General features: G+C 41.1%; 1 protein-coding gene across 1 annotated transcript in view; it reads left to right on the top strand.

Moving 5' to 3' along the window:
* The first annotated feature begins 894 nt into the window (after nt 1–894).
* LOC126248406 (LIM/homeobox protein Awh) overlaps nt 895–21,781 on the top strand; it is a 345,532-nt gene continuing 324,645 nt past the window's right edge. The window contains exon 1 of the mRNA XM_049949364.1: nt 895–1,016. Within this exon, the coding sequence (XP_049805321.1) occupies nt 1,011–1,016 (6 nt within the window). The 5' untranslated portion in view covers nt 895–1,010. The remainder of the gene's footprint in view (nt 1,017–21,781) is intronic.

Genomic DNA, 21,781 nt, shown 5'->3' with positions numbered 1-21,781 from the left:
CATTGCAGATGCGTAATATAACGACTAAGTCGTACATTTGGTCTTTTCTCGGTTCTTCCGACAGAATTAATTCTAGCCTACCAGCTGTCTAAGCTCTAGCTTTGGAACATCAACCGGATTCCGGACGAGAAACTCGTTTGCGACTTGCCGGTCACTGGCGCACAGTGAGTTGGCGGACGCGAGTGCCGGTATCGCGTTTCGCCTAACGCCAATATTTATGCCCCGGCGGCTGTGATAGCCGGCGTGAATCACGGAGTCGCGGCACGGGGGGTAACCTCGTTACCTGCGGGACAGCGCCGGGCTGACCGCACCCCTGCGCGCGTTCGCTATTTGCTCTGCTATTGCAACAGTGTTTGCCCAAAATTTGACTAGAGTGTTTTGCAAACAGCGGGTAGCGTGTTTGACTCTGTAATTCAATTGCCTTTTACTAACTGCAAGTGTCGGCGCGTGAATGTTTACCCGACTGTTTGCTCGCCGAAACAGTAGGCGGACCGGGGAACGAGTTTTACAAATGGTACGGGTCCGTGGAGCATTCACCAGCCGGACTGAAACTCGCTTTCGTATAATCCTGCACACTAGATCTTTTTTATCCTAAAAAAAAAGAGCCGAAAGAAGAGGAGGAGAATAATAACGTAGCGGGGTAAAAAGGATAAAAAGATCGCAACCGTAGGCGGGTGGGCGTGGGTAATTTTATGTGCCCCGTTGCAGGGACGGCGACCGAGCTAGAAACTCCGCCTCCGGGAGTGAGCCATTGGTCGGAAGGCGGACCAATGGAGACGGCAGACTTGCCGTTCGGCCGTTTCCGCGCCCCGCCTCGGGACTCGCCGAGGAGGATCGATGCCGGGGGAGCAAGTCGGGGGTCGGGTCGGCGGTCGCGCCAGTGCGTCAGTGGCTGCAGAGGGGCCGACACCCGCGTGCTGCGCTGCGCTGCGTCGCGCGTCTGCGGCCGACTCACACTCGACCACGGCGGACGGCCACACACCCCTGACACGCGCCCTCAGCTGGACACAATGAAGGTCAGTGCCCGCCGCATCGTCGCACCACAGCTACAAACGGCACTGTTAGTGGTATCACCCAGCTCGGGTTGCGTGCGTCGAACCAATATCGTGAAAGTCGCAGTAAACGTACACAAGGGAAAAGACATCATCTTTGGACAGTGCATCAGTGTTCTCTTCTATTAATACAGTGATGCTTTCAAATCCGTCTTTTTTTTCATAACGCAAATGGTATCCATTTGCTTCGACATTAACAGAAACTCTCGGTTGCTTATCCCAACTTGTTTCGGTCTTTCTGTACCATCGTAAGTGTATCTGTTATCTTTATTACAGTTTTGCACAAGTGTGTCTGTTATATTTGTTACAATTTCGTTTGTACAGCATTCATTCCTGGGTAGCCTGTCATCGCTGTTACCAATGGTTTCCTCTTCATAAAATGTAAAATGTTCTTTTTCTGCCGATGGCATCCAAGTCTTTGAACCTTTATACACATTAGCTTCATAAATCGCAGTATTTACGTCTGTATTAAATATATTTTCAAACATGGGTACTGCAAAGCGCGACATATCAAAGGATAGTCATACTTTATCGCTGGACAATGGATTTCACACTGCGAAGATTCGTCCTAGCGTGCTGGCTTCAAATAAAACGTACCTCTACATCGGCACTAGATTGTTATATTTCTTGTCACTAGAAGTTTCATAATTTGTTATACTATTCGAAATAATATTTTAACGTATCCATGCCTACACATGCAAGTACACTTACTGCGAATATTTACAGCGTCTTGTTTCTTTATTTTTGCTTCTCTGTTGATCCATATAGTAAAAATGCCACAGCTGTACAACTAAAATGTTGTTGAAGACATTTTCATCTGTCGGTTCAACAAGTGACACTTTTTTCTTTCAAAAGTTATTGTGAACCTGCTGAAAAGGTTTTAAGGTGTGATTCTGCCTACGTTGCCTGTTATTCTAAGGCACCTCTGAAGATTCGCAGAAAGTAGAAACTATTAAAATAATCAGTATTTGGTTGACTTGTCAGTCAGTCCTGGTTGCAAACGTATACAATTTGGATAAAGTGAAATATCTGTTTATTCTAGCTGGAGCTGACAGGTATTATCAGATCAGATGCAAGACCATTATTTTTACTTTTCTTAGCTGTTCACTAAACTTTTTAAGATAGCTTCGTAATTCACGATTGTTCTAATCAATCTTTCGTGAAGCATAATGCGATTATTACTGTCTTACCCTTTTTTTACCGTGTACGCAATGTTAAACAACACACAACAATCGCCTTCGATTTCGTTTCATTTGTATATATTTTTCTGAAGTCTAGCATCCAGATATTTTTCGCCGTTGTTGATACATGTTGTCCCTTAAGCAACAGTGTGCATATTGCAGCGTTTAGTGGATCTGATGATTTCAGATACTTCCATTTCTGTCTTTCGCAGTTTAGACGGCATTTCATTTGTCGTTTCTCCACTTTCACGGGATGTCTATTCTCCTAACTCTCAGAAAATAAGTAACTTTTTGGTTTCCTCGTGAGATTATTCACACAGAATTTCTGTATGTATATTTATCATCAGATGTTTACCAATACATTCTATTTTTAGAGCGAAATATTTGTGTTTTGGTCGAACAGACTGAGAGTTAACATTGTTTTATAGACAGAGATGCTATTCAGAAACTCGAAAATGCGACAAAACGTTATAGATGGTTACGAAAAGTTAACTGTAGGATAATCAGGTATTCCTTTCCGTGTAGTTCAAATGAAGGATTGAGCATCATTTAGTAATTTCTTTGCAGTCGCTTTTATTTAATCTCTAAAAATTAGAAAATCATAAAAACAAAACGCTAAATTCTACCCACTCTCGTTAATTATATCTTCACAAAGCCCTCTCACATCTACATTGTACGTGACTTCACCTCGCACTATTGTTTTACTAGAGGGCATAAGACTGATGAGGTAGGAGCGCCTAGAGAAATCTGCACACGAGAGAAAACTTCGCAGCGCAGTTTATAGGCGTTTTTTGGGGTACCGAACTGCGGACTTAACCATAACATTTGCCACTGGCAGCGGAGAAGTTCTAGGTTGTAATCTGTTCTGTGACATTCATGATACCGTTTGGGATAACTCAGCCATCAGTATTGGAATTTGTTAGCTATGAAGCAAAGTTGTTCATGAACTCTTGCGTCAGTGTTTCATTACAGCCTAAGATACTTCAGTAGACCTATGTTGTATGATCTGCCTATCACATGCAAAGTACATAAACTGAACTATACACGGTGCTAATGATAGTGCGAACTGTATTGCATTTGTGGCAATCTGAGGGGGACTTTGTTCTTTCAGTCACTCAAACACAGTGGGCTTCACGTTTTATTATAATGCACTAAAATGACAATTTCATACCAGAGACATGTAAAATTTTATAAACTGTGCTCGATCTTAAGAAGATCGACTAAATAAAATTCTCCATCTTACGTTTCACGAGTCTAAGAGATTTCTCGTTATGTTTACTGTGCGTTGCTAAGTTCACTAGCAACTCTTCTTTTTATGTAGCAATGAAAGGCTACAGATTATCTGCTTTATTACTAGTTTCACTCTTGAGATAAGAGCATCTTCTTATTTTCATTGACCTAACGGCAACATGTTAAAGGTTCAGTGCTCCATTCAGCACCATCGTTAACGCGAAGTTGTGCGAGTTGGAGCTTTGAACCTTTAACGTGTTGTCTGTCGTGAGCACAACGAGAGCGAATCTAATAATAAATCGGATATTCACGATTTGTGGTGGTTTATCTGTACTTCATTTCGTAAAGGTCACTGTGTTCCACGCAGACGATGGCTGTTTGATAAATTATTTTTTTAATTATGATGTGTTTTATCTGTCGTATCATATATATTAAGTATTGTTTCACTGTAGAAACTGCAGCGCCGAGGTCTTTTCTCGAAGAAACGTATCACAAGCGCGCAGTGTTAAAACTGTGTTTTAACAATTATGAGACTACAAGTACTGATTGCTTGCAGGTATGATAACAACCACTACGAAATTACATATTCTGAAAGTAGCTCAAAGGAAAGGATCTGCTGCCACCACGCCAGTATTAAGCTTATGGAATTTATTTGAAGGTACTAAAGGAGTAATTGTTCCGTGAACACGTCCTGCAGTACTATTCTCATGGACACTCCTTCGTTCGGTAATAGCAATGTGCTCAGGCGGCCTTGTGAGCCTTTTCCCGGAATTCTGACAAAATTGCTAAAAACACAGTTTCAAGAATTTTTTAATTCATTGTAAGTATACAACACTCTCCTAATGAGTAAGGGTAAATCGGGATGCCATGCTCTTCTAGGGACTGAATCACAGTAATTGCCAATTTATAATCTGTGTAAATTCTTTGACGCAGGGATATTTTCGCTTGTTAGTCTTGTTTATGTTCTTGGTTTCTGGCTGCGACTTTTGATACTGACACAAGATCAGATTGCAGAAGAGTGTGTTGTTATTTTGTAGTAGCCTACTGGTGTCATGAAGCTACTTTCTTTAATATTTATCAAACAGTGAAAGCGCTATGGATACCCATCTTCGTTTTTGAACTAGAAAGATCAGCTTTTCTTTTTTCGTATTTGCTCTCCCTGAGTCACATAGATGTGTAAACAATTGCGTGTACATTGTCAGAGAAAATGTTTGGAGGCTAATGGTTCGATTAATCACCGAAACAACTGCTTAAGCTATAGTATCGCTGCATACTGAGCTATTTATGGACGCTCGGGCAATGTAATCTACACATCTACAACAACCAGTCGGAAACCATGTTTCTAATTTTTCTAATACACTTTCTAAACGATTTTGTAAACATATGTCTTTTACAACAACAAGAATGACATACATCAAGACATGTGGATCGTACATGACTTCTAACATGTTGCTACCGGTAGGAAATGTCACAAACGCAAAGCATTACGACAGCTCATCGCAGCGACGAGAGGAGAATGTCGGGGGCGCATTTTCACCAAAATAGTACTCAGTTTAGAGTATTCGACTACATGTAAAGTCATTTTCTAGGTATCATTTGTGTACAGTTGTATGCAAAACAGAAACTTCGTCTATGGCTGCTTTGAAAGTCACCAGTTGTCTGAAGACTTGAAATAAATTAATTTATAATTACATACTGTAGGTTAAAAAGTGTTTCTGCTCCAGATTATCTAAATCATAAATACGTAATTAGGAAGCTGTATTTTCTCTCGTCACCTGATTCTCTCTCCGAGTTTTGAATATATGTAGCGTGTCTGTGTCAAGTAACGGTTTCGCATTGATATATGCACATCGTTTTCTTTCAGTCCAGTGCATAATTTCCTTACACGTGCATTATTAATTTCTACGAGCCTCGATTTTATCCTTGATATTCTGTTGAAGCTACTTTAATGAAACAGGGTGAGACCTTTCCTTCTCATTAGTCTGATATTTTGTAGGAATATATTGTGTAGGAACCAAACAAAGAGGAAATTTTCTGAACATTTTTGGGTATTGTTTTGCATAATTATTGCAGCAAGAATCATTTATTGTAAACGATATAATCTGTAACTTGTATATTGTCACCCTTAGATCACAGACGATACCGTTCGCAAGAAATTTCTGGACCTTAACGTCTCCTGCGTTTTCAATGAAGAAGTGTCGTCCGAAAATTTTGTGTTCAGCTCGATCGTTTCTCTGCTGTTGCTGAACTGTGTCGTTTGCCTAGAGGGTGACAGAATCTTTTCGGAATAGTGGGGGATAAAGAGTATGTGTTAGTAGAGTGTTTACGTTTTCTATACATAAACACTGAAAATTATTGTGTTAGACAAAGGTTTTCATTGTTCTGAATTTTGAGGTTTGCTTCTATACCAATCACGGATCGAGTGTAGGAATAACGAGTGGTTTTATGCCCCTGTGAGAGCAGTTGCTACATTTGTCATCACGCTACCTACGGAAGCCGTGAGTAGCCATCTTAAGAAAATCCATAGATTCTGTTCGTTGTGAGGGTTTTCAAGGTAGCTCCGCCGCAGATATTACGGTGCTTCACTTTATGAGTCTCCCATTTCTGATTTTGCTTCTCTTCTGATATAATCGGCCGTCACTCCAACAGTTAAGTGACTATTCGCGCTTTACGTCTACCGTGGTCGTTTCTCTTCAGAGCCCTTATACGCTGTTCGTCCCAACTACTTTTACACTCACCTATTAATCTCGAGGCTAAAATCTTATATATTTTGACATTCCGTGAAGTACTCTTTTTCTTTCTTTTTCTTCACCAAGATTCTATTGCTGGTTTTTGAGCCAGATTAAAACGCCATAAAATCTAATTTGATGTACCTGTCAGTTATGTTTCTCAGGTTGCAGTCCAGTCCTGCGTTTATCTCTTTTCGTTTTAGGTACTCTCACGGTGCCTTTTCAGAAGGGGAAGGCTGAATAAATTGGCCACTCAAATAGACTATTGTTTTTGTCTATTCGTGTCATAGAATTAAATCTGAATAAACTGTATGCGTTCTGTAAGTGTACAACAGTTGTACTATTACTCAAATCTTCCTTCTGTAATACAAAAGTGAGCTCAACTGAAAGTTAGCAAAATGGCCACTTTGTCCGGCAGAAGTGGCCAGAGACAGGGAAAAGGGAAATAAGATTCAGATGACGTGGAATCTTGTTTTCTAAGTGTTTTGTTTGGAAATGCAAATGAATTTGTCATTTGCCTCACACCAGACATAGAGAAAATACAAAATATTTCGCTGCAGAGGAGCGCGCGCAGCTATCGCCACAAAACTAGCTGAAAATATCAAATAAGTCTCTGTGAATAGTTTCAAATGTTTGCCTCAAAAATGCAGTGATTTCCGAGATAATAAAAAAGAAGTGACCACTTTATACCAGAATTGTTTTACTTTTGCTGGTGAAATGACTATCGTACTGCAGTTACTACAGAGTGACGCTACGTATTGTAGTTAACTTCGATAGTCATCAGCTTTCACAAATTATTTATTAATTAAGACGCTATGAAGATATATGGAACGGAATTCCATGCTAATGACGCAACAAAATGCGTCTAAATTTTTTATTGTTTTCACAAATGTCTCGACATTCGGTAACAAACGGACGCTTAACTCCGCTAGCAGTGCTGCAAGCGTCACCCTATGGACAGAGGTCAGAGCGGGGTCTGAGTAATTACTGCCCGTGTTTACCAAATAATTGCTTTATCAGTATGCAGGCGGGCCGCGAAGCGTCAACAGAGGGCGCGTCGATGCCGCCGGCGCCACATGCGGACTGGGCAGTTGGCAGTTGGCGCCTCAGCCGGCCGTGGGAGCCGTCACCCGACACACTCGTCTGCCCAACATCCCCCCCTCCCTCCCCCCTCCTCGCCTTTTTTGTTATAGCCTCCGGAGAGGACGAAACGCTCGCCTATTCCTGCTCACTGTCGGCCGAATACTGACAGCATCTCCATTTCCACCGACAATGCGGTACAGTGCTGCTCACACAGCTGCGCACTTAGGCCTATTACGAAACTGTCATTCCGCCCGTTTCTGCATCGTACAAAAGCAGTCCCGAGAAGCCTGTTTGCCGCCCACGTATTGTAGGTGTAGCACAAGACGCGAGTTAGTCCCACCACCTGTTGGTCTTCTTCGCAGTGATTATTATTATTGCGCTCGTCACATAGAAATAAGCAGAACGAACGAATTGCAATTCGTTGTACCCAGTCGGAATATATTTCTAGCTGCAGTTAATTTCTTTCTCGAAGAAATACTACTGTGCGGAACAAACAATTACCTCTACCTTTCTATGTGTTACAAACGCCTGGTGAGCCACAATTAATTTTCAGCTCTCTCCTTCATTCAATAGTGAGCGGCTCTTCGGGGAAATCATTACAATAATTATACATATTATATCTGCAAAAGGTTGCACGTCTCAAAGTAGTAGTTACGTACTGCTTGTAGCACTCAGGCTTGCTGTGAGTTCTCTAAACATTTTGCAAAAAATGGTTCAAATGGCTCTGAGCACTATGGGACTCAACAACTTAGGTCATAAGTCCCCTAGAACTTAGAACTACTTAAACCTAACTAACCTAAGGACATCACACACACCCATGCCCGAGGCAGGATTCGAACCTGCGACCGTAGCAGTCCCGCGGTTCCGGACTGCAGCGCCAGAACCGCTAGACCACCGCGGCCGGCAAACATTTTGCATCTATTCGTTCTTTTTTATAATAAAGAAAAGTAAAATACTAACAAACGCCATATAATCTTCATTGCTTACTGGCTACTAATTACTTTCCACGCCTACAACGAACTACATTCATTTTTTTCGTCAGTATTGTTTGTTAATTTAAGTGTTTTAAAATCGCTAAGCCCGGACGAAGTATTTGGGACAAAAATAATTATAGTGTGTTTCGTTCCACGTGCAGATACAAACATATTGCAATTTCCCATCTTATTCCTTGAAATTTCGATCGTTTTTTTTTCTTTTTTTTTCAACTCAGTACATTTTGTCAGTGCAAATTCCGCTCAGAGGTATGCGTTGAATTGGTGGACCTCTTGTACAAATGTAGCTTAGCAGAATATTCGCCTATAATGTATCAATGCAGCACAAATGAGGTAAAGAAGTAGAACACAGGTGCATTTAATGTGAGAGCTGTGGTCCATTTGGTAGAGACAGTGCCGAAAATCAAGATAACGAGAGAAAGAAGCTTCCGAGCGTCGATATACTGATGGTAAAACAGTTCTGTGAGCTTCACTTGTGAGCAGTATATCGTTCCGTACATTTCTTTCCCTGCTGTACACCTATTAAGTCTGCGAAAGTATAATATTGCAGAACACCCGCCTGGATACCCGTGCGTGTTAAAGCGCAGCTTCGGGGGTGGGGAGGTGCGCCCGACCTGAATCGGAACCGACCCGCGGATTAACGACGACGGACGGTGTGTCCGTCAGCCTGGATGTGGTTCTTGAGTGAATAGCGCACTCTTACCCAGGTCTCGCCTCAGTCAAGCGAATCACAAACATTTCGAATACTTTCGCTCAGTTTCACATGAATAACTGTGTTCCGGGGGACAGCGGAGTGGCAACAGGAAGAGCATCCGGCTACCCCTTAAACTAACAGTGAAAAATCCGCGTAACAAGAAGGCCGACACTGTGTCGGCATAAGAGAAAGGCACAAGAAGAAGAAGTATAATATTGCAAAACTACAACGCACCAGCGCTGGTAAGCTCTTATTTTTAGAAATCCAAGGTATGCGCTGGCCCAAATCGACAGACGGAGAGGTGGGGGCGGTTGCTTTCTAGCTTGTAGATAGTTAGGTTCGCCTTCGTATCTATGAAGAGAAATGTATTAATTCTAGTATAAGCGAAAAATATACCTATTCAAAAAAGAAGATAAAAATTCACTTGACGCCTTCCTGAGAGACAATCTCCACTCATTCCAAATTAATAATATAAGTGCAGACCGGATGTGGCTTCAATTCAAAGAAATAGTATCGGCAGCAATTGAGAGATTTATACCAAATAAATCAACAAACGACGGAGCTGACCCTCCTTGGTACACAAAACGGGTTAGAACACTATTGTAGAAACAACGAAACGAAGATCGTTGACGTCGATATGCAGCAGGATTTTACAACATATATTGTGTTAGAACATTATGAATTACCTCGAATAAAACGGTCTATTGACACACAGTCAACATGGGTTTGGAAAACATAGTTCCTGTGAAACACAACTAGCTCTTTATTCACATGAAGTGTTGAGTGCTATTGACAATGGATTTCAGATCGATTCCGTATTTCTGGATTTCCGGAAGGCTTTTGACACTGTACCGCACAAGCGGCTTGTAGTGAAATTGCGTGCTTATGGAATATCGTATCAGTTATGTGACTGGATTTGTGATTTCCTGTCAGAAAGGTCACAGTTCGTAGTAACTGACGGAAAGTTATGGAGTAAAACAGAAGTGATTTCTAGCATTCCCCAAGGTAGTGTTATAGGCCTTTTGCTGTTCCTTATCTATATAAACGATCTGGGAGAAAATCTGAGCAGCCGTCTTTCGTTGTTTGCACATGACGCTGTCGTTTATCGACTAATAAAGTCATCAGAAGATCAAAACAAACTGCAAAACGATTTAGAAAGGATATCTGAATGGTGCGAGAAGTGTCAGTTGACCCTAAGTAACGAAAAATGTGAGGTCATTCACATGAGTGATAAAAGGAACCCGTTAAACTTAGGTTACACGATAAAACAGTCTAATCTAAAAGCCGTAAATTCAACTAAATACCTAGATATTACAATTACGAAGAATTCAAATCGGAAGGAACACGTAGAAAATGTTGTGGGGAAGGCTAACCAATAGCTGCGTCTTATTGGCAGGACACTTAGAAAATGTAACAGGCCTACTAATAAGACGCTTGTCCGTCCTCTTTTAGAATACTGCTGCGCGGTGTGGGATCCTTACCAAATAGGACTGATGGAGTACATCGAAAAAATTCAAAGAAAGGCAGCACGTTTCGTGTTATCGCGAAATATGGGAGAGAGTGTCACAGAAATGATACATGATTTGGGCTGGAAATCATTAAAAGAAAGGCGTTTTTCGTTGCAACGGAATCTTCTCATGAAATTCCAATCACCAACTTTCTCCTCCGAATGCGAAAATATTTTGTTGAAACCGACCTACATAGGGAGGAACGATCACCAAGATAAAACAAGGGAAATCAGAGCTCGTACGGAAAGATACAGTTGTTCATTCTTTCCGCGCGCTATACGAGATTGGAATAATAGAGAATTGTGAAGGTGGTTCGATGAACCCTCTGCCAGGCACTTAAATGTGATTTGCAGAGTATCCATGTAGATGTAGTGTGCCACACGGTACTATCTAATGTTTTGTCTAAAGCTGATTTTTACTGGCATTCGCCGTCCATTAGATCAACGTGGGCAAGATAAAATTGTGCTCGCCATTTAAGTAGCAACGTTCAGTACTCATTTGGAACCTCAAGCTTCGCTTAAAATTTATTAACTCTTACGCAGGAATTTTTATAACAGTGACACTAGTCAAGGCTATCAGGATACAATGAACTATTACCGCAGACCCGGCGGGAACGTTACACCGCCTCCTGGCTGGCAATGTCATTCACCTTTCCACAACTTCGAAAAGCAGGCGGTTGCCGCGCGGGAATCTCGTGCGCAAGAATTGCAGCTTTCGTATTCTCGAGATGCCGCCAGTTGTAAGTAAGCAAGAGACGTACGCTTAGAGTGGAAAGCTCGCTCGGTTTGCGACGCCGAGGGGCTGAACCGGTGGCGAGATGTGGCCTGCGGCCTCTTGCTACCGCAGTGGCGCTGCCCCTGGCGACTGACTAATTTATGGCGCCATAAATATCCCGCCACCAGCAGCCGAGGAGCCCGCCTCGTCATACGAATTACAAACGACCTCACTTCCTCTCCTTTCTGAAACAAGAAAAAAAGTGTAAAACAAATTTTGAGATTCTTCGCAGTCGAGCCGTATCCTGGTACTTAACATACATTTCCGAAAGACTCTGAAACGATTTTGTATCAATAAAACTTACGCGTTTACTGCGCGTACGATCATTCCCTTTGTTACGCGGTTTCATGATTTTTTTCTTTTTTTTCTGCAATTCTAAGCCGGCCGGAGTGGCCGAGCGGTTCTAGGCGCTACTGTCTGGAACTGCGCGACCCCTACGGTCGCAAGTTCGAATCCTGCCTCGGGCATGGATGTGTGTGATATCCTTAGGTTAGTTAGGTTTAAGTAGTTCTAAGTTCTAGGGGACTGATAAGCTCAGCAGTCCCATAGTGCTCAGAGCCATTTGAACCATTTTTGCAATTCTAAGCCCTTCATTGTGCATGGCGAAAAGTAGGTAATCCAGAGAGTCCATATATGATATATAAATATACGATTCTCAAAAACTGTCAGGTATGGGAAGACATTAACAGATCAACATATTTGTATTTACAAGCTGCGACATAGTCGCAAATTACAAGAGTGGTTCAGGACTGTAGAAGAAAGTTCATTTCCGGCAACGATCAAAAAACTTTTTATCCTTAGACTACCGGTTTCGGTCAGCAATGGTCATCTTCAGATCTGCAGCAAAACATGGGAAATGAAATACAACGAATAGACAGATTACATCATAAAACAATAAAATATGCCATATCGAAAAATTATTACTCTCGTGCATATTTTATTGTTTTAAGAGGTAATCTGTCTACTAGTTATAGCCTACTTTATTTCCCATGCTGGACCGAAACCGGCAGTCTAAGGACCAAAAGTTTTGTAATCATTGACTGAAATAAAATAAACTTATTCTATGTTTGTATTCACTGTTAATTGCCGTTTACGACAAACGTTGAAAAATGCAACCAGAAACTGCAGTAGATTTTGTAGACCGGTTAAACAACTCTAGCGTTGTTAAACGGAGACGGTACCTCACTAACGTGCGCTGTCAGGAAACAGTTGCGCTCGTATGTGTGCTGTTCACCTGTCGACTATGGTACTTTTAAAACCATTTGCAATAATCTGAGAAAAATTGTCGGTTGATGTTGATGACTATGCAAAAAAACCAGTCAGATTCATTGCGTAGGACAGGCTTCACTGAAGAGTTGTACCACTGGAATACACTGTACGTTTCAGTTTATGTTGCCAAGGCAACATTCGCAGCGTAATTCACCGACGAAATCTTTGAAGTGACTGTTTCAAAAAGCTATATTTCTGATATCGTTGTTTATTTGTGAGATATTTGCCTTTCTGAAAGAATGGTACTTACTGTCTATCGCCTCTTACTTAGGTCTTTTTAATTTGAAACACTCTATAAGAGAATTGTAAATTTAAAAAAAAAACTATACCTTCGTAGATTAGGTCACTGGAGACGATCACAATTTCGGTAGGAGAAGGATGAAGAAAGAAATTAGCCGCGTCCTTTCCAAACGAACCCTCAGACATTCGCCTTAATGAATTTAACAAAACCACGGAAAAACTAAATCTGCATTCCCGGTCTATGTTCAGGCCCTACTCTTCTCGAATATGTGTCGGCACTTTAACCATTGCGCCTCTTCACTCGGTAGGAAATACCTAGTTTTATCGCAATTCAGATACCGTGTCAAACGTAAAGTTGTGCCGTAACATGGCCCTGTGAATCGGCTCGTATATAGGCCGAAGACAAGGGCAAGCCGTTAATCTAAGACAATGCCTAGAAGAGCTGTGTGGTGTTCAAACTAATATGTTGACTGAGTGTACCACGTCTGTTTCTTTACGATTCATTATATACACAGTACCGTTCAACACTCATCGAGAATTAGCACAATGAGTTTAATAGGACGCATAAGAAGCACCAATAAAACGGCGCAAAATAATTGTACATTTGTCGTTAAGTTTCATAATTCCTACAGTTGGACGTTTATTATTCTCCTTACAAAAGATATACTTCTTTTGCGTTGTTTCGTGTGCTTTGCAGTAGAATTATACCATTGTTCTGTGTGTTTTCATTCCTAATTTACTGAAAATTAATCTCTTCGAACACTTCACTTCAAACTGGTTTCAGTTCTCAGTTCCAGAAAGCTCTGCAGTATTTTAGACGGTTAACACTAGCCTCTGTTTGTGAGACGAATTCGAATGGCTCTATGTTTAGATCATATAACGTAAATCCGCCAGAAATATTGTAAAATTAGAGTACTCACTAATGTTTTACGTTCGGTATATTTCTACGTGATCTGAAACTTCTTTATTCTATAAATACGTTCTTCAGTTGCTGGTGTTCACCTGGTCAAATAATTTTTTTATATGTCTTATCATTTTTACCGTCTCACCTACAACTATTTTTATTCAACGAGGGCTGTATATTCTGTCGTTGCCATCTAAATTTATTATAGAGAATGTGAAACATGACAGCATAGTGAAATAATTCTTTCTGCAATGTCTTAGTCAGGAAGGACCCTTCTACGACCACGTCTGTTCTATGGAAGCCATCGTTTCGCTTGTATGTAAGATAGCAATGGCATTCCGTTTCCCCCGCCTCAAACATCTTTCTATCTTATTCTTGACTGGGACCGTATGAATTAGAATTTTACTGTCGTGGTCAATGCGTGTCGTGGAAGAAATGTGTTTCTCGTCTTGTATGGAAAATACTGTCTTGGCATTAAAAAAAAAAAAAAAAAAAAAAAAAAAAAAGCCGTTATGTAATGGACAATATCATTTTCATAGTGTTTTTAACTGGAATTTACTGAGAATTTTTGTGACCTTCCCATGCTGGCTAAACATATGAGCGACGAATCACTCAGCTGTTCTCTGGATGTTGCTTATTTACTTTCTGTTACTTGCCGAGCAACGCATAATGACGAGAAGCGCCCAAAAATCGCTCGCAAGAGTTTTGTGTGCAGTTTTTTTCGCGAATAAAACCTGCAAACTTAATTTAGACACTTCCAATAATTAATTTCATCAGGATGAATACTAATTGAAGCTACAACTTATTTTAATTTCTACTACGCGTTCCGGAGGTTTAAACCTCCAGTATAAAGTTGATTAATGTCAGTTAATAAGATATGTATGTGTCAGGTGTAAGACTTTTGTTGTGTAATCCAGGGAACTGTCTGATATCAGAAGATAAGCAACGAAACACTAATTTAGTACAAGACTCAGTTTTGTGCACGCCGTTGACTTCAAAGATGAAAAATAAGATACATGTAAATACCGCCAGTGGTGACAGGCTCATTTCCCTATCGTGTTCACGTCAGATATGATATGACATACACTTGCTATGCTCTGAAGTAAGCAAAGATGACGTTTTAAAAGTCTAATAAGGTTAAAGAATGATAATAATTCTGCGAACTGTGGCAAATTCATCAACAAGCTGTGCCATCTCTCTCTCTCTCTCTCTCTCTCTCTCTCTATATATATATATATATATATATATATATATATATATATATATATATATATATATATATATATATTCCCCCTCTATCCCTCTCCTTCCCGCTCTCCCTCTCCGTCTCTCTCTCTCCCCCCACCCCCACCCTCCCCCCTACACAAACACGCAACATCAATGTATGTTCTTTGCCGCTATCATTGGATTCTTATGCGTCATATTTGCTTACTTCAGTATATACAAAAGTGTATATGACGTTTTATGTAATGTAAACAAGGCAGAAAAAGGAGCCTGTGACCATTGGAGGTATTTAAATCTACATTGATGTTCATCTTTGAGTCAAGAACCTACACAAAACTTTGAGTCTTGTACTAAAGCAGTGTTTGTTTTCTTCTGTTACCCTATCAGACAGTAGAGACATAGCACAGGTTACCCAAAAGTCGTATACACTACAAATAGATGTATTATTAATTGACGTAAATCCATTTTATGAGAGACGTTCAAACCTCCGAAACGCGTAGCGGAAGTAAAAATAAATTGTGACTGGTTATAGCAGTAAACTTGTAGCCACAGTGAAGCCTAATCTAAAACGCTCACATTTCAAGGGAAACGCTGATTTTGCAACAACATTATACTAATCGATTCTTTCTTCAGTCGTCACTGAATCGAAACATTTAGGAGTTTTTGTACCCTGGAGGGGTAAACATAATCATTACCTGTATTGCCATCTCGAGGTAATTATCAGAAAACCTGTGTAGTAGAATCTTGCAACTGTCTTTGTCGTGCGTGCTTTACTAAATGCACTGACTCATGTACAAGAATGACTTTTTACCAGCCACTATTTGCAAAAATTTAACACTGCGCAACAAAACAGATGTAGGGCCACTAACGCCTCTTCTTGCACCTCTCAACAGGAATGATTTACATAAATTAAAGATAATTTGTTTCTAAAGCAATTGATAATGGAAATCCTTTCGTTGCGCACGCGATGAGTGTCTTTCCCCCGCTACTACCGCGCTTAATTACGTGCCTTTATCCGAAGTACGTAATCTTTGAGACCGCTGGAGCAGTTTAATGGGACCGTATCAGTGGAGGATCCGCCTTTTGCTCGGCAGAACTCTGCTCGGCTCTTTGAAGGCGGCCGAAGTTGTGCGGCGCTCAGTCACGGATTCCAGGTGTCAGCGCCGGCGCCTAAAATATTCCGGCCGGAGGCGAGCAGTCGGCAAATTGCCGCGAGCTCAAAGGCGCCGGGCGCCGGCTTCCGTTCTGCTCGCTCGTACCTCGCGGCTCCTCGTAACTGCGGCACTGAAATGGCTACTGCGGCACGGGAACCCGGTCCAGCGACTCCGCGAGAATCCGGTCCTGCATTTTTGTCCGACCAGAACATTTCCTTCGAGCCGTTGAATCGGTGTAACTTAGTGCCCCGTCCAGAACAGAAAGGCGGGCGGCCTATCCAGTGGTTTTCAGGCGGACAGCCGATTAAACATACCACACACGGTCACACTGCCGTATTGCACTACGAAAAACAGTCTTAAATTAGTTGATTTCTGGCGATGAAGGCGTAAAGTTGCGATGTTTTCGCGGCAAGTAGTGTCCAAACGCAGCCGCTACATCGCTCCGCTCTTCGTGGCGATAGATATACACTTCATAGTCTCTCTTTCCGACAAAAATCTGAAATTCACTTAAAATATAGTTCCCTACACTGTCTTTAAAATGTGTCAAAAATGTCTGTAAATATTAATGAAACGGGTGAAATTTTCCCACCCATGAAACAGCTTCAAACTTTCACGTCATGTCTAAAAGCCATGCTTTTTTTTTTTTTCATTGATTATCAAAATACCTTACATGCAAGGCACCTTTCCAAAGTTACGTATTGCATTACATACGACATGTACGAGCTTCGGAAGATAGCGTTTATTTTCAATTTTTTTAATATTTAACTTGTAACTAGTAAGAATAAAATCTGTCTCTTACCAAAATCACGTAAAAAATCCGAAGTTCGTGTGTAGCAGATATGCCTATACTGCCTGTCCTATATCACTCTTTCGACTATTTTCACCGCACATCGTAAGGCACGTGATACTAAATCTAAATGAACCTTCTACTGCAACGTCTCACTGTTATCTAAATGGCAAGCACAATGCTTTGCGCAGCCTAAGAAGCAACACAGTGGGGTCGACTATGCCAGACTCCCATTGATTTATTGCTGGTGGAATCAGTCCAGCGGCACTAGCTGTCAAATGCGAACCAGTTGAAATCGGACTGTAGTGTGAAAATACCGTAAATGCTTGCTTGCGCGAGGTTGTGATATGGATGGTTAGCCATTGCAGCCTTTAGCATTTTTACGAGAGGGACGGTTGTGGCATTGCCCATTGGTGTCCTAGGGAACGTTTCAGATATATTACGCTGCGCGAGAGCAAGGCGAAAATTTCTCGGATTGGTTGGTTCAAATAGCTCTGAGCACTATGGGACTTAACTTCTGAGGTCATCAGTCCCCTTGAACTTAGAACTACTTAAACCTAACTAACCTAAGGACAACACACACATCCATGCCCGAGGCAGGATTCGAACCTGCGACCGTAGCGGTCGCGCGGTTCCAGGACTGCAGCGTCTAGAACCGCTCGGCCACTCCGGCCGGCAACGATTTTCGGATTGGCACAGTGATGGCGTTGATATCAATGAAATTTTGTATTTGTTACGTTGGTACATGCTTCGCAATCGACAACGGCAGGCAGAGCGTCCCCCTGACTCCACACCCTCTTATAGAACCACCGAAAAACGTCATTGGTAGGGGATGACACGGCAGCCGGTCGGCACCGCGTGTTCCGTCTCGTCAGAATATTGAATTTGGAATGTAATGTTAAAAGCTTTACAATATCGTAAGGGAAGTGTGAACCTGATCTGCGAAATAGTTACTATATATTTATGTGGCCTTTTTAAAAATTATGGTGTTGTGTGTTTCGTTCAAAACGATAATCCGAGATACCGTGTCACCAGGATATTTTTTAGTGTGGACAATTTTTCTTCAAGTGAAATTCATCCAGAATTGCTTGAGTTTTATAAGGAGCTTCTTTCGTTTTGAACATATAAGACATGGGTGACTAACCAAATTAATTTCAAAAATTAGCAGCATGAGGGACGCCTCAAAAGTCCAACTACAGATGAAACCGGAATGAAAAATACGGTATAATATTGAATGATCAGCGATCAAAGTTAAATGAAATAGCTAACATTACAGGCATATCAAACAGACAGTACAAAACAGTTTGCTTGAAGACTTAACTAAGAGAAAGACTTGTGCTGTATAGGTGCTGCATTTGCCGAAGTTAGCCAAAAAACAAAGTTGAAACTACACGGCAATGATGGAACCGTTTTCAAAAAATAATCCACCTGATTTTGTGTGCCGACTTACTACGGTGAATGAGACATGTCGCTATCACTTTACAGCAGAAAGTACACAGCACTAGGCGGAAGCAGCACTTTCAACACCATTGGTTCACAATTAGTGTTGCGTGCAGGATGCTCTCAAGCAACTCGTTGAAACTAACGCTTCCTCGTTAACAGTTCTGAGCAATTTAGAGACATCGACTAAGTATTTAAAGTGCTTGCAAACTACTCTTTGGGAAGTCTGTTTCAGAATTTGAGGAGACGCATTGAAGGTTTTACTGAACATGAATAGAAACAATTTTCAGCATCGCTGAAAGCGAGAATACTCATTTTCAAGTCACTGTCCGAACGATTAGTGCGTAGTATCCAAGGGAAGAAGCGTGCAAGCTGTGCTCAGAAGCTTGTCCCCCCTGCGTTCTCTCACCACCCCTCGTCTCCCCCTGGTCCAACCGCAAACCGGCCAGCGACGTACGACATATGGCAGCGACAGTAAACGGCTTCTGCCAGCCCTCAGGAGTTCATAGCTACACCCCTAACCCACGCCCCTCCCCCCCCCCCACCTCTCGCATCATTCTCTCCCGTCTGACTGCTCAGACCGCGCTTAAAATAACAGTACGATGACAGTTACTCACGGAGAAGATTCTCACAGAATATGGCTCCCTGTAGATGATTTTTTAACGAAGATGTTTGGGTTGGCGCCGTAGTTTAGATAACCTTGACGTTAAAATTCCGTCCATTTCGTAGCTGACTTGAATTAAGAGCCAAAAATAAAATGCTTAGAGTTTCGGTAATATATAGTTTGCATGCAATGCTCTCGTGCACCACTATCTAGTCAGTTTTAAAAACCTGCCTGTTGAGAAGACAAAAAAATATTAAAGGGAAATATCGCATAACTGTGATCCTGACCTTTTCTTTTTAATTATTCCATTCTAGTCAGTATGTCTTCATCTTTCTGTCTTTGTTACGTTTCTCTTCCTTCTGTCCATTTTGTTCCTGATTTCTCTAAATTTCGAGCTCTTTTACATTCAGTTTTCTAATTCTAAAAGAATTTCTTTTAATTTCGTACTGGTTGATGTTAACTCTTTTACTTATTTTTATATTACGGTGATTTTCTTTTTCAGTTTTCGTTCATTCGTTCAGTTTTACAAACAGCTCCACCGGCATGAAAAACTGGAGTACTAGCAGCGTGTTGCAGCTAAATTTAAAAGAATGTACATATTGTATGGGTTGCAAACAGTCCACCTTACAGTCAGAGTTACTGATATAAATGTAACAGCATTACCGCTCTTATCACGACCACTTAATTATTCGCCAGCATCGCTGCCCTATGGTAACGAAAGTTTTATCTTGAGCGAATACATGGTCGATCTTATAACGTCAATGTGCGTGAATATTCATTGCTGATGGTACGTTTATCATGTTGCTAGAATACAGTATTATATACGTATCTGATTCCATTACAGATTTACAAGAAGCACAGCTAAAAAATAGCAGCGAAAGTAAAGGAAAACTAGATGTATTGACGTATCATTTTGTCCTTCAAGAAATTTATAAAAGCTAGAGATAAGCACAATTTTTAAAAAATCGCAACGAGCAACTCTGAAACTAAAATTTCAAGGCCACCCTCGAAAGACGCTATTACATATGGTAGGCACATGTCAAAGAGATCAGCGACCTAACCGAAACTGATACTAAGCTTTATGTTCATTCGTGCGATTTCCTGAAAAATATCTTCTAACAATTGTCAACGATTTCTACTCTGCCTAGAGTCACAATGTAGATACCGAATTGACACGCAAGCCACCGAGATGTCATCAGATCGAAAGGTTGGGAGACACATGACAATTATTTTAACTCTGTCCATATAGAATAAAAATTATCACGCAAATACGGAGAAGGCTTTCAACGAAACATACAGCTCGTACCGCTAAGCAAGTGTTGCACAAATAAAATTCAGAAATTTTTATCTGAAGCTGTGAAAATTCCGACATATATTCTTGATCTCGACTCAATAAACTATCATTTTAATCCTTACATTTTGTAAAGTTGCACGTAATTTAAGTCGTCAGTAACTGAAGAAGCCATTTTATCTGCGGATATGTAACGCATGTGAAAATATTTATTTAAGTAGGTGTTAAGATAAGGATTATAGGCGCTGTGTTCGGGCAAAGAATCACGTAATACATCGGTGCTTTTATACAGTTTCTCTATAAGGAAAAGGGCATGACAAGAATATACGTTTTATGCATAGTTTCATCCAAAATGACATATCAGTCATCAGGAGTTAAAATTGTTTCACATCGGGTACACAACCATGTTTCTCGAGCATGTACAGTGGAATGCAGTCTAGAGATAATTCAAGGAAATGCATCAGGCACGCCCTCTTCTTTCGGATGGTCATTTATTTCTGTGACTGATCATGCCGTCCTGATAATTGCCTTAGAACAATGGAGTGTCGCGCGAGTTTCAGATCGCCCAGTTCCTTCCTCTGTGAGCGCTTAATATAACAATAGGATTATGACAAAGGCAAAGGGACAAACAAGGCGACGGACGGAGACTCTCGGGTCACGGATTAATGAGATACGATCGACAACGGGGTTCCACGCTAAAATTCAAGATCCTAAGTTGAAATTGACACTTGCCCGCTTCGAAGGAAGCGACACAAGCCTAAGGTTCTAAAATTTCACTCCTACAGCATTTTCATTGCGTTATTGCGGTATACCGCACGTGGAGAATGATAAACACGAGAAAACACCTTCGTACGGAATACGCCCTATTCATAATATTTTCCGAGGTAGAACATATTTGATGTACTTTGTTATTTACGGAACTGATTCCTTTACACACAACTGATTTTGATCACACTTAACCAACAGAAAGCAAAACGTTGTGCAGAATGATTCAAACAATACTAGGAAGGTAGAAAAGTTTAGTTGTTAGGGAGAAATTGCAAAGGGAGTCAAACAGGTTTCAATTTTGGGTCCACTCCTATTCCTATCCCGAGCAAAGAGTTTGAAAGCAACGACGTAGGATGGACTAGAATAACACTCAAAGATGTTAGGTGGCTCAGACACATACATGCATGCAACAAGTGCAAAAAAAGTATATTAAATGTGTTCTATTTCGGAAACCATTCGGAATAGTGCGGATGTCCATATGAAGTTTTTTTCTTTAAATGAGTGTTCCTGTCATATCCTTGAATATTGACCATTCCACCCGTGACACCACGTATAGTAATCACATTACGTCCCTGATAGTGGACATTAGCCAATGCAGACTGCGAGACGCTTGTAGGAAACGGGAACCCTGACTTCTCTATGTCTACGAGCTTATTTCAGGTACCACACCACACTCTGTTTTCTCTTTTTGGTATAATATAGCATTTTAGCATCAGATTCCAGTTTCGTCTACAACGAGGCCATCGAGAAGGGAGTAGAATGTATTGGCCATGGAGTTCTTGCAGGAATCAACACGCGTTCTTCACACATGGTTTAGAAAAATCATTTACAATATAAATTAGGATTATGCTCGGGGA

Source organism: Schistocerca nitens, chromosome 1 (genome assembly GCF_023898315.1).
Source record: "Schistocerca nitens isolate TAMUIC-IGC-003100 chromosome 1, iqSchNite1.1, whole genome shotgun sequence".
Lineage (NCBI taxonomy): Eukaryota > Metazoa > Arthropoda > Insecta > Orthoptera > Acrididae > Schistocerca > Schistocerca nitens.
Note: the sequence above shows the minus strand (reverse complement) of the source record. Positions and strands in the feature narration are given on the sequence as shown.